The 13,376-nt window shown below is 42.3% G+C and overlaps 1 protein-coding gene across 1 annotated transcript in view; it reads right to left on the reverse strand.

Moving 5' to 3' along the window:
• Positions 1-716: 716 nt before the first annotated feature.
• The window catches only part of Dtl (denticleless E3 ubiquitin protein ligase adapter), a 36,619-nt gene continuing 23,959 nt past the window's right edge, over positions 717-13,376 (reverse strand). Inside the window, exons 12-15 of the mRNA XM_075989500.1 lie at positions 10,901-10,990; positions 8,533-8,668; positions 4,859-5,697; positions 717-3,556 (exon numbers count right to left, since the gene is read on the reverse strand). Coding sequence (XP_075845615.1) covers positions 3,458-3,556; positions 4,859-5,697; positions 8,533-8,668; positions 10,901-10,990 — 1,164 coding nt within the window. The 3' untranslated portion in view covers positions 717-3,457. The remainder of the gene's footprint in view (positions 3,557-4,858; positions 5,698-8,532; positions 8,669-10,900; positions 10,991-13,376) is intronic.

Consider the following 13,376-nt stretch of genomic DNA (forward strand, 5'->3'; position numbering starts at 1 on the left):
AGCCAAGAAGCAGAAGACAGGAAAGGCCTGGGATCTGAGTGTCTCCTTCAAGGGCATGCTCCCTTCCCAAACTTCTTTACACTAGGCCTGCCCTTTATCTCTTTTGTTTTTCCAAGACAGGGTTTCTCTGTGTAACAGCCCTAGCTGTCCTGGAACTCACTCTGAAGACCAGGCTGGCCTCAGACTCAGATCTGCTTGCTTCTGCCTCCCCAGTGCGGGAATTAAAGGTGTGCGGCACTGTGCCCGGCTAGGCCTGCCGTTTAAGCGCCAGTCCCACCTCAACAGGACTACAGCTCCACTGCTAACAGCTCAGCCTTGACCATCAAGGTCAACGGGAACATTTCAGGTACTCGGACTATAGGTACCATAAGCAGCAAGGAATTGAATTCTAAATTCTTATAGAGAAGAGACCAGTCCTTGAAACTAGCTCTCTCTCTCTCTCTCTCTTACACACACTCTTACACACACACACACACACACACACACACACACACACACACACACACACACCTCCTCTCCACAATGTATTTGAAAGTCTTAGTGCAGTTTTGCTAAGGGATAGGAGAGAGGTTGTAGGCTGACCCCTTTTTTTCAACACAAAGGCAGTTACAGTTTTTTCATCAATAGTATGTGCAGCCCACATTAAGAGATATTGCAAGAGACTAATTATTCAATGGCCACAAAAAGTCTTGAAATAGTCAAAAGAAACCAGAAGGTGGTAGCACATACTTTTATTTATTCCAGCACGCAGGAGGCAGAGGCAGGTGGATCTCTGAGTTCCAGGTCAGTCTGGTCTACAGAGCAAGTTCCAGTACAGTCAGTCAAGGCTACACAGAGAAACCCTGTCTTGAAAAACAAAACAAAAAAGCCAAAAGAAATTAATATCAACATAGCCAGACTGCTTGGAATGTACCCAAATGGGCAAGTTTGGGACAAAAGTACTTATTCAGACAAAGAACTACTTTACCCATGTTCTTTTACCAAGTGCTGTGGACACTGTTCTGTTGCTGCCAAGAGACACCATGACCAAGGCAACTCTTATAAACTGGGCTTACAGTTTCAGAGGCTTGGTCCATTATCATGGCAGGAAGCAGAAGAGCTGGAACAGTAGCTGAGATCTGAGAGCTACTGATATACAGGCCAAGGTAGGGGGAGAAGGGAGGAGAGCCAGACTGGGCCTCACACAGGCTTTTGGAACCTCAAAGCCCACCCACAGTAACATACTTCCTCCAGCAAGGCCTCACCTCCTAATCCTTTCAAACAGTCCCATTCCCTGATGTCTAAGCATTCACACAGGAGACTAATGGGGGCCATTCTTATTCAAAACAGTGTACTAAGTAACCCAAGCCATCTTAGAAGTCCAAGTCTGAGGAAAACATTTATTAGAACCTTTCAGTTTGAATTAGACTGTATCTTAGCAAACAAACAGATTTTATTTCACAAGCAAGCAAAGGGACTCTAGATTATTACTCCTTTTTGTGTAGATTGTGTCTTGGCCAATGTAAAAGGCTTGGGAAAGGACATCAGACAAGATACAAGGCTTATTATTTAGTCAGCTCAAAGTCCGATACTAAAAAAAGGCAGGGATAATTACTAATTTGTTCCGTGTGACTTTTGGCACCCATTTGTGGTACTAGTTTCCCAAGCAGAGCCTGCAGTTTCTGACAGCCACTGACTCCAGCTTCACTCTGTGGCGCTGCCGGACACGGAAACAAACCACCTGCTTTCCTGACTACTACTGTCTTTTTTTTTTTTTTTTTTTTTTTTTGGTTTTTCGAGCAGGGTTTCTCTGTGGTTTTGGAGCCTGTCCTGGAACTAGCTCTTGTAGACCAGGCTGGTCTCGAACTCACAGAGATCCACCTGCCTCTGCCTCCCGAGTGCTGGGATTAAAGGCGTGCGCCACCACCGCCCGGTGTACTACTGGCTTTCAAAGCAAGAGATATCCAACATTATTAGCAGGGATGCATCATTAAAACTACCTCCCTATTGCTTAACAGTTAACAAGCAAACATCACTGCAGATTCCTCAACACTCAGCTAAAGCTACAACACGTGTGCTTTGGACTGTAATCTGACTTCCTTTAATTTTTTATTTTTTCAAGACAGGGGTTCTCTGTGTAAATAGCCCTGGCTGTCCTGGAACTAGCTTTGTACACCAGGCTGGCCTCGAACTCAGAGATCTGCCTGCCTCTGCCTCCCAAGTGTTGGGATTAAAGGCGTGCGCCAACACTGCCTGGCAAATTAAAGTTTTAATAAAAGATTTAAAAATCACAAAAATAGAAGTTTAACCAGTCCTCTTTCCTAACCAGGGGACACCTTCCGTGAACATAAAGTTTCTTTCTAAAAGGCTTCACAGGGGGACATAAATGATGCTCATTCATGAGGGCCGATGTGGAGCCTTTAAGGGAAAAGGGCTAAAGCACCTCACATAGTATTTAGAGTCATCTGACACAACTTCTGCACTAACTGTTTAGATAAAGTGCTATGACATTTTGCTAGAGAGCTAGAGCCTTCTGTAAAAATGAGAAAAAAACAAACAAACAAAAAAAAAAACAAAAAAAAACCAAAAAAAACAAAAACACAAGACTTATTTTTCCAGGTTCTGGATTTTCAGTTCAGAGCTAACATCTTTTATAAAAATTCCAGTAAGAAATTATCTTAAAATTCTGATGACATTAAAAAGTCACAAACCTCAGAGAACTGAGAACTCTCCTCTACATCCCTAACTGCCAGCCCTGGTTTCAGTGAATAACGACCGATTTTATAAAGCATCTCTCTCAAGGAAGCGCTTTACAACTCCCTACCCCCACCCCAAGAGCAATGCTGGTCTATGACAGAAATCTGGTTTAAAACAAAATAAAAACCACGGGACCCCCACAGCTTTCACAGAAACAGTCCAGCTTTCTGTTTTCTCCTACTTTCCCCTTAGCTGACATTTATCACTGTATTTAAAATCATCATGACTTCAACTCAAGATACTGTATATTAACATGGAAGCAATATGAATGCAGTTACGTGAATATCACATTTTATACAGTTTGAAAAACACACAAAAGTAGAGTGAACAGATTATATATTTCAGATAGGACCATGCTCACTTAAGGCATCTTGTGCAGAGGATGTCTCCAGATTGGCCTTCACAGGTGGGCCCTGAGCTGGACTAACACTCTCCACTAAACAGAAGTTTCAGGATAACTAGAGGCGAGCCTTGCTTTCTGCTTCCATAAGCTGGATGTCAACATCACAGACAGCCGGAAAAGGCTACAGATGACAAATCATCCCGTGAAATGGAAACAGCACTCACCCAGGAAGCTGTGTACACTAGACGGTGGGTGTGACCTAAGTCTGCTAAAATTTCCAAAATGAAAAGATGACCACTTTCTTAAAGAGCAGAATTATAAAGTCGCTTTCACCGCCATCGTTGTAGACCCAAGTTTAGTGAACTTTCAGATTAGAATCTATAATTCAGTAGAGTGTTCAGGACTACAGAAGTCATCTTGAGACTTTCTACGAAAGTACGTACAGATCTTCCTCATGGAGCTGGGAGTAATGGTGACCTAGAAGAAAATGGAGAGTTAGAGACTTCCCAAGTTCAAAATTATCTCAGTAAGTGTCTCAGTTATAGCTGCCATTCTCTTGAGAAAATCAGCCCCCTCCACTGATAAGCCAGATAGATAGCTTCTCCATTGGTTCCCAATAAAGCAGCATTGTTCTGATAAAGAAACATTAGTTGTATATGGTAGCACACTCCCATAATCACAGCACCTGAGAGGCTAAGGCAGGAAAGTCCCAAATTAAAATCTACTCTAGACTATACAGTGACAACCTGCAAGTCAATAAAATGTAAAAACAAATCCCAAAACTTAAAAAGATTAAGATTAGCACACCATTCTTAAAGCTTTGAGATTTATATTATTAGTGAAAATAATTTTCACCTCACCCTTGGTCATGAGGGTCAGGGAAAACCATGGGAGAGACACTGATGACAAATTTTTGGCTAGGTGCAGAGCACTCCTACTTTTGAGGGAAGGAAACTTTGTTTGACCTCCCATTTTCTGCAGCAAAATACTGTTTCAGGTTGCATAGTAAGTAGCCTTTCCTAGAAGCACAGGCTAGGCTAAGGACATCAAATGGGGCAGGACACTCACCTTACTAGTACTGGCCTAAGGAAACCTAAGTTCTGCCCTTAATTATGGGCTGTGTTCCCATCATCTTCCTTTGCTAGTCAACGCCCCTCCTGTAACTGCACACTGATACACAGCACTCTGTCCCTCTGTTGCTGTCCATGGCTCACCCAATGCTCACTTCCCTCTTCACCACTCTAAGTCATATGCTTTGCAAGGTTCACTTATTTCTGCTACACCATCCATTTAAATGTCATGTCAGTCAGTGAGACTTAAAAAGATCAGTAACATTATACTGAATTGCTGAATGTTAAGAGAGCAGACACAAGTATTCAGGATATTAGTGTATGCAAGACAATCACAAACTTGGGGAAAAGCCATAAAAATCAAGGAATCTGTAATTTAATTGCTTTGAAATACCTAAGTTCCATTTTGATCATAAAATTCATTACAAGCTGAACAATCTACTTATGGGTATTGGCAAGTTTCCTGAGAAAAACAACTTTACTTAAAAAAGAGATGCCATGCTGTATCCCAGGAGAGATATTTCTGAACTGACACCCCGGATGGTGAGAAGGCTTCAGTGAATCAAGCAGTAAAGACCGAGGAGTATGAGCAGATGAAGGGTTTAATGGAGTAAAAGGGCTGCCAAATAATTCAGCACAAAGTTCATCTTGAGAACTGCCTTTGGCCCCCTTCAAATAGGACATATATCCTCCCACCCTGAAGGCTTACCGGGCCTGGTGATGTCTTTCCACTCTGTCTCCTGGAACTGGGTGTCAGGGATGATGGACTTCGTGGAGATGAATTCTCAGCCTTCCGTTTGGCTGCCATGGCTAACAACCAGTTCTTATTCTCTGGGGAGCTATTCTCCTTGCCCACCATCTCAGACCCTTCTCCACAAGGTCTCAGAGGAAGAGGCAGTGTTCCACAGCCTTCTGAAGCATAAGGACTGACAGGCGAAGGAGGCTCCGAGATGCTTGCAGCAGCAGTGCCTTCAATCTTGCTTGATTTGGCAGGGCCTGTGGAGTCCTTGCCGAGGGCGTCCTGGTTGCTGGAGAGGCAGCAGCACAGATCCAGATGGAGGCTCTCCACCTGGCCGTCGAGCTCGGTGACACAGCTGCAGCTCTTCACACACTTCTGCTTCACGCTCTCCAGACCGCTCGAGTCTAGACGCCTCTTCACTCTATTTCTAGATTCACAGCAAGCATCTGCTTGGGACGACTTCTGGCTCACAGGAATGAGGGCTTTTCTTGGAGATGAGATCTTTGTCTCAGAAGCAGGTGGAGTGACGGGAGGTGACGAGGAAGGTGTTCGGGTCACCCAGTTTCTAAGAGACATCTTGAAAGATGAGAGGGGCTTGGGAGACACAGAAGAGGTGGAGCCTCTTCTGCCAACTGGAGACCGGGTCTTGGCAGGGGTAGTTTTGACTGGGAATGTGGGGGTATTTGAAGGAAGAGGGAGGTCTCCAGTACAGCTTGGAGTACAAGCTGCTGCTGATGGAGAGGAAATGGACGGACTGCTCTTGGCTCTGGGGGCTTTGGCAGGAGTACTCTGGCTATTCAATACCATTACTGAAAATGAAGAGAAGCATGAAAATCAGAAAGAAAATGATGCACAGGCCTTGGATGCTCACCCAGGGAAATCATGTCCCTAAAAATCATCCCATCTCCACCACACCCTCCCAGCATTTTTCCTACGCCTTTTCTAACTGACTGCTCCCCAAACACCCTGAAGTAAAACACACACTTGCAAAACCCAGGAAAGATAAAATCATTAAAGCACCAGCAGACCACTCCGAACAGTTTCAGTGTTTGCAAGTGGTGTGGGAGGTCCTTCTGTCCATGTGCTGCTTTTATTGGTTAATGAATAAAGAAACTGCCCTGGCCTGTTGATAGAGCAGAACTTAGGTAGGTGGGGAAGACAAAACTGAATGCTGGGAGAAGGAAGGCGGAGAGAAACACCATGGAGCTGCCAGAGACAGACATGCCGAACCCTTCCCGGTAAGCCACTGTCACGTGGCGATACACAGATTAATAGAAATGGGTTAAACTGAGATGTAAGAGTCAGCCAGTAAGAGGTCAGAGTCATTCCTACACATACTACTTTAGGCTCTGCAATAGGGAGGATGCACCGCTTTTCTCAACAGGCTGTGCACTACTCCACCCCTGTCTCAGTTCATGTGTTCTTTTGGCCTCTTTCGTGTTAGGCAAAAATCCCCATGTTTGAAGGATCCAGTAGCCCCATATTCACAGACTCTTCCTAACCCAGCTATCCTGTCACAGAAGACAAGGGTTCTCAGAGCCCTTCACTAGTATGGCCAGGAGAAATGGTTACAGTAGTCACTATATTGTTTTGCACCTGCTTCCTAAGCTAGCTAGTGAGCCCAGGGGGTGTGTGTGAGGATTTAGTGTTTAGTAAGGAATTATTAGACAACGTGGAACTTCATGGCTGTCAACAATAAGGCAGTGAGAGAAGCACTAGGAAACTGACAGTGACTATCCTGCTGTCTAACCAAACGACAACACCTGAGCTTGAACAAGTGAAAGTTACCTTGGCAATTAGGATAATCATCCTGTCACTCAATGCCTAGACCAGTGTCTCAATTTTGGCTGTATAACAGACTTACCCAGAGCTTTACGAAAACACAAACACTTGACCTCTACACAAAACTCACAAAATCCATGACTCACAATGTATACATTTTTCAAAAGCTCCACAAGTGGTTCTGATGCTTACCCAAGACTGAGAACCTCAACAGTGCTGTGAGATCTCCAACTAGAGTACAGTTACACAACAGTAAGCAATAGACAAAGTAGGTCAGAGGGAAGAAGTTTATGCCTTTGCAGATAGCATTAAAAAAGACAGCATTCTCAAAAATGGTAGTGTGATCAACAGCAGCCAGTCTATTCTGGAAGCAGGCGTAAGGGCCAAATGGCAAGCGTACCAGCCATTGGCACTTAGATCAGGTTGTTACTCGGCAATCCTCTTTGGACTAATGTCACCATCACCCAAGGACTGAAGGCTGGTTCAACTGAACTGCACTTGCTATGTGGCGTCCTAAAGGAGGCAGCACAGCAGAGCAGTCCATGTCTACACTGCTCGACGACTGGAAGGAGAGCACTTGAGCACTTTACAGGGTGGAACCGTCAGCAACTCTCATTTGATTCCACCCAATCAAACATCATCTTCTCCTGAGCTGCTCTCCTTTCCTTTGTAATAAACCCCTCAATTAAAGGGTGGCAATCAGTCTCAAGATCTTTCCCCACTGTCCTGATAGACCAGGTAGGCCATCATAGGCCATCATCCCTCCAGCAAGGTTGTTTGTTCCATAAGCTCCAAACTGCAAAAGCAAAGGTAAGCTCATAGGTCTTTTTTTTTTTTTAATGTTGGAATCATCTGGTCAAAGCCACGCCCATCATTTCCTTAGTTTACCCTGTTTCTAGCATAACACTCTGCTGGGTCTCCTGCTCGGGCAATGTCTGTCCAATAGTCTGTAGCACCACCTCCTCTAAAGAAACGCTGGTGTCTAATAGCTCAGGTCCTTCCTTGCTCTATTTGCTTTTCTAGCTACAGCTGTTATCACAAGTTACCCCAAATTTACCACCCCCATCCTAAATTGCAGAATTAAAACTGTCTCCTTGACACCCTTTGGATGTAAAACAATGTCATGGTACATTAAAATCAAACTCTAGCTTCCTTCCTAAATCTGTAGCAATTTAGGAAGGAATCTGAATCTTCCTTCCTAAATCTTATCTAGATTAGGACAGTAGCCTGAAGTAAAAGCCCTCAAAACCATCCTTAAAAATTCCCCCTTAAACTGTACATGTTATCCTTTGGCATATTCTGTGGGTTCTTATAAATATTGTTAAATAGATTCTTCTATGCTTTGCCTTTTGTTCTTGAGACAAGGTCACACCAGCCTCAAACCCACACTTTTCCTGAGTGTTGGGAGTAAGGCATGTGCAAGTTTGATGACTTCAGCATCAGGCAGGAACTTTCCCGCTGTCCCTCACGCTTCTGTGCCAGCATTACCCCTCTAGAGTCCGAGAACATGCCAGGTGCACTCCTGCCCCCTAAGTGAGGCCACGCGATCACAGAGACACTGACAGCACATTTCCATTCTTCTCCTTTACTTATCGCCACCCACGAGTAAGATGTTTGTGCCTCATTGCTAACAAAACTAGGAAGAGTGCACAGCCCATGACTATCTGCTGACTAAACCCGTTACTATACACGAGACCTTCCACAGATGATGAACAAAACAGGGCAATTCTCTCTAAGAAATGCCAGGGTGGTACTTTCCTTTAAAAATACCACAAAACAAGGGCAAATCTAGCCTCCCATAGCACTCAGTATAACTCAACTAAGAAAACCAAGAAACCTTGGAAAATGCATGCTACCCTTACCTAGGCCAGCTTTCGTCTCTCTTTTCTTCTGAGAGGTCCAGCCCACCATGGAATGTTTATCGCCTCCGGGTTTCTCTTCCAGACCTCTATTCAAGCGCCAGATTTTCAGTGTATTATCATCAGAGCAGGTAGCAATCTAAGAGCCAATAGAAGAATGATGACGTTTCAAAGATCAAGAACAAAATCTAAAGCAGTTGTGCCCTAAGGAAGGGATCATAAACGACCACTTATTTCGTCTGCTGCGACACAGCACAGACAACACCCCTTGTTTCAGAGAATCACACCAGCTTCACAACGATGCAAATTTCAGTTTCTTTTTAAAATATATTTTTCCACTGAGAAACTTATTAGCAGTAATTCATTTTTAAAAAGATTTGTCTTTTTATGTGTGCTCTGCCTGTACACATGTGTCAGCAGAGCCCAGAAAACAGCATCCTATCCTATGGAAATGAAGATGGCTGTGTGCTGGGTGCTGAGCCTGTGTCCTCTACAGGCTCTCAAGTACACTGTCAGTAGGCTCATTTTCCTTTTGGTCTCTCAAGAAGCCAGGCAATTCATGTCTTTAACATTCTTTATATAACCATATGTAATTAAGATTTCCTTTTATTCTTTCTGTGAAATGATCAATTAGTACATATCATCACTATTTAATTTCTACAATTTTCTTCTAAATTCTGCGTGCTTATCTTATTGTTAAAGCAATGAGAACATTTCCCAGATCAGACTTAACTTGTGACTCTAGCAGGCCGCAAGAAGAGTACAGTAAACCCAAACCTCTGAGATGCTTTCTCAGATAGGTAAAGGAGAAATGCAGGAAAACAAAAGTTCACTAGGCTGAAAGAAGTTAAAAATAACCTTTGCCCCTTTAAAAATATCCAACTATTCCTGATCTTGGTCCCGAGCCTTTTATGGCAGAGAAAGTCCAGCTTGAAGAGCTAGAGGCAAATGGCCACTGCTGCCAGAGCTGTTCCCCAGCATTTGTTTATATCATTTCTCTATTTCAGTCACTAACACAGAGGAAAAAAGAACACATGTTCTTTTAAGTCGTGGCCCCCAAGAGACAGGCAACATTTTCCTTCCCTTACTGGGAGGCCAAAAGATGACACACACACATTTCACTTCTCAACGAAAAATAATGGAATGCCACAAGTGCTACAGTGACAATAATTGCATTTATAGGCATCTTTAATATATATGGGCCTTCACATCGTCTTTGTTTTTTGAGACAGGGTTTTTCTGTCTAACAGTCCTGCTGTCCTAGAACTCACTTTGTAGACCAGGCTGGCTTTGAACCTCTAAGTGTTGGGATTAAAGGCGTGCGCCATCACAGCCCGGCTTCCTTTACATTCTTTATCTTATTTAGAAACCCTTAAAAGCTGAGCACAATGATGCACATCTGTAGTCCTAGCACCTGGGAGACTGGGGCAGGGCAGGAAGACAGCGTTCAAAGCTCTGAGCTATATAGCAGCAAGATGTTCTCTCTGAACAAAAATCCACAAAACTGAAAGAAAAAAAAACCCAAACATAAACAAACAAAATACAATGGTTTATCTGATAACCCATGTAAAAAGCAGGCATTCCGTTAGAAATTACATGGGATTTTGAAGAGAATGTCAGAATATTAATTGACACCTAAAGCAATAAGTTTAAGAAAGGTCTGTATGAGCAAGAACAAGGCTCTAAGTACATGAAAGCATCACAGTGAAATCTGTTCTTGTGTATGCTTATAAAAAAGAGCTTTCCTGAAGCTAACCAAAGAAATGCAGTAGGGATACAAACAAGCAAGTCCTAGGAGCAACCCAGGAGTTCTGAATGCCAACAGTACGCCAGTGCACTAGACATAAAGTCTCTGGAAGACTAGAAAACACCTAAAGTCAAGAACAAGACAAGCAACAAAACTTTCCATATACAGACATGGCTTCTATTTCTGGTGTTATTCTAGTTTAAGCTGTGTGTGTATCTGCGCTTGTGAGAACAGGCACACATGGAGGACAGACGCATTGGTTCCCCCTGGAGCTGGACTACTAGTAGTCACCTGATGTTCATGTGGATGCCAGGAACCAAACTCAGGTTCTCTTTAAGCTGAGCCACCTCCCTAGACCTTCATTTCAGATTTTAAAATGAATCTTCAGTTCAAAATTTCATTCTATATAAAGAAAAAGAATGACTTAGTGAACTGTAAGTCCAACTTTACTTCTTTAGTATATAATAATTCCTCGTACTGGTGAAAAAAGCAGGGGAAAAGTGTGTGTGTGTGTGTGTTGAGAAAGAGATACATGTCCTGGATTCTTTTAAATGACTACACATAAAAGTCTGTATCATTTTCAAATAAACCTAGGGAAAATACACAAACCTAGCACGCACAGACCTTGGTGAAGTCCGACGGACACCAGCACACAGACGTGACCTCTTGAGAATGACCCAGGAGTACAGTAGGAGGATGCCAGGGCATGGAAACCTGGCCAAACCAGAAAGAACATGTCAGCACAACAGTGTTAGTCCCCAAAGCAGTCAGGACCTCTTTAACTATGTCTCAGGGCTTTAGGGTTGTCAATAACAGGGGAGCTGTCGAGTTCAACAGTCAAACTCAATCAAGACTATGGGTCCAAACACAGGACAGCTCTTATTTCAACTAAAATGCAATTCTGGCACTGTCCCTCAGCCACTGGGCTTTCTGGGCCAAGATTCAGTTCCAGGTATTGCTCTTCAACCCAGTCCTGTTTATACACCACATAGACATGTTTAGATCTTCTATAGTCAGCCACTTGGAGGAATATTAAATCAACTGAGTCCTGAAGGTACCTGAAACAGGCAAACAGCTCTTTTAGAATAAGAGGCCAGTTTGTCCCCAAGGCAAGACATACTTACTATGACAAAATCCAAAATTTCATCCTTCATTTTGAATGTGACAACCTTCAATTTGAAGATGTAAGCCATAATTTTTAATTTTTCATTCAAACTTTTCGGTCAATTTGTTTGAAGGACAATTTAATAATGTCTTTAATGTACTGAGAGGTCAGACTGTACACATCACCAAGAATCCTATCACTGGATGCTTCCAGTGATAGGCACTTGATAGCACTGTACAGCCGACTCATTCCAGAGCTATCAATACCTTTCAAAGCACACAGGACTAGAGGACAAGCTCACATTGCTATTATTAGTACATGTATTTGGAGAACAAGGACCTTAGAGAATGCATTCTCTATTTTCCCAAGGCTCTGAATCATAGATCATTTGCATGAAGTGGAGGCAACTTTAGAAAGAATATTTGTGACAGTGACTAAGTCAGCTTAACAGGTTTCTCAAATTACAGCTAAGAGACTTGATACTGATTCATGGGGTTATCTAACTCAATCATTACTACTCCTTATCTTTGCTACCTGGCAAATGTGCAATGGTTAAAATGGCAAAAACAAAGGACAGAATTCAGTCTGCCTCGTTAAGTTAAAGTTTAATGTATTAACAGATAAGGCAGCTTTCCCTCAACCTGCATGGATATTATTGCCAAGTTCTACAATACCATAGACTATAATTCATTCACTCAAAGAAAAATATACTTTAGAAAGGACTGTAAAAGATAGTTTCTTACTGTCGCAGCAGTCAGAATTTTTCCTTCCTTTCTGAAGACCCTAGTCCCCTAAGTTTCTGTTTACTCAAGATTCAAACAGATTAAAGGGAGGGAAATCCTCGTCTGTGGACATCTCTGGTGAATATTACTTCTTCTTGCCATCCTATGACCCCACCTATTCCTTAGCTTCTCCATCACAGCACTGAGGAGAATCTAACTGTATATACAAAATATTAAAGTTAAGAAAAACCAAGTGCCTGCCAACAGCATGTACCTAGTTCTGTCTACAGGGCCTCAAAGAAAAAAAATCCTTGTAAAAACTTCCTAAAGAAGCAATATTAATAGTAATAAAGTTGGCATTTATTCATTGAATACATAAACCAGGTACTTTACATATAAAAAAATAGATGGAAGGGCCTAAAAAAAAAATCAGACATGTACTTTTAGTATCATATGGTTTACTAACTCTATTCTTTGACATACACCTCCTCAGAGAATAGAAAATACATGCAAGTAAAAACATACAAATGGTGACAGCAGAGTTTAAATAGCAGAGTGAAAAACTCTGAACATCTAAAATGACCACCAAATGGTAAGCAGATAAAATATGGCTTGCCTATAAAGTAGAATATTCTTCAGCACTTGAAAGAAATGAAGTATTGTGCAATATGTCTGAACCTGAAAAATATGCTAAATTAAGGTCAAACACCAAATGCCATATATTATGTGACACAGTTTATATAAAATGTTTCAAATACACAAAAATCTAGAGAGGAGAGATAAAGAATATACAATGTGGCAATTGTTAAGGAGTGACTATGAAGACAGACTTACAGGATAATGTGGTTTCTTCCTGTGTGACATTCAGGAATTAGTGCAAAAGGTTGCCCAACAGTGTGTATACTGAAGTGTACACTTTAATATTATTTGGTGATGCTAGGGAACCAAACACAGTGTCACATTCATGCTAGGCAAGCATTCTAACACTGTTCTATACTTTCAACTCTTAAATCCGTCTTTGTATTTTCTTGTAAATAGTCTTGCCCTGCCCAAGCTCTCCTCAAACTCAAAATTCTCCTGTGTCTAATTCCTGGGTGCTGCAATTACAGGTGTGCACAACTATACCCGACCTCTAAATTCTCTTTTAATAAAAAGGAGAAGGGACAGAAGTGGTAAACTTTGTGAACTTGGATGACAAGAGCTTCGATAGCTCAGGACTATCTTAGGTACAATACTTGCTCTTTGACTACTTTAAGTAAGATGAATTTTTCCC

Source organism: Microtus pennsylvanicus, chromosome 10, assembly GCF_037038515.1.
Source record: "Microtus pennsylvanicus isolate mMicPen1 chromosome 10, mMicPen1.hap1, whole genome shotgun sequence".
Classification (NCBI taxonomy): domain Eukaryota; kingdom Metazoa; phylum Chordata; class Mammalia; order Rodentia; family Cricetidae; genus Microtus; species Microtus pennsylvanicus.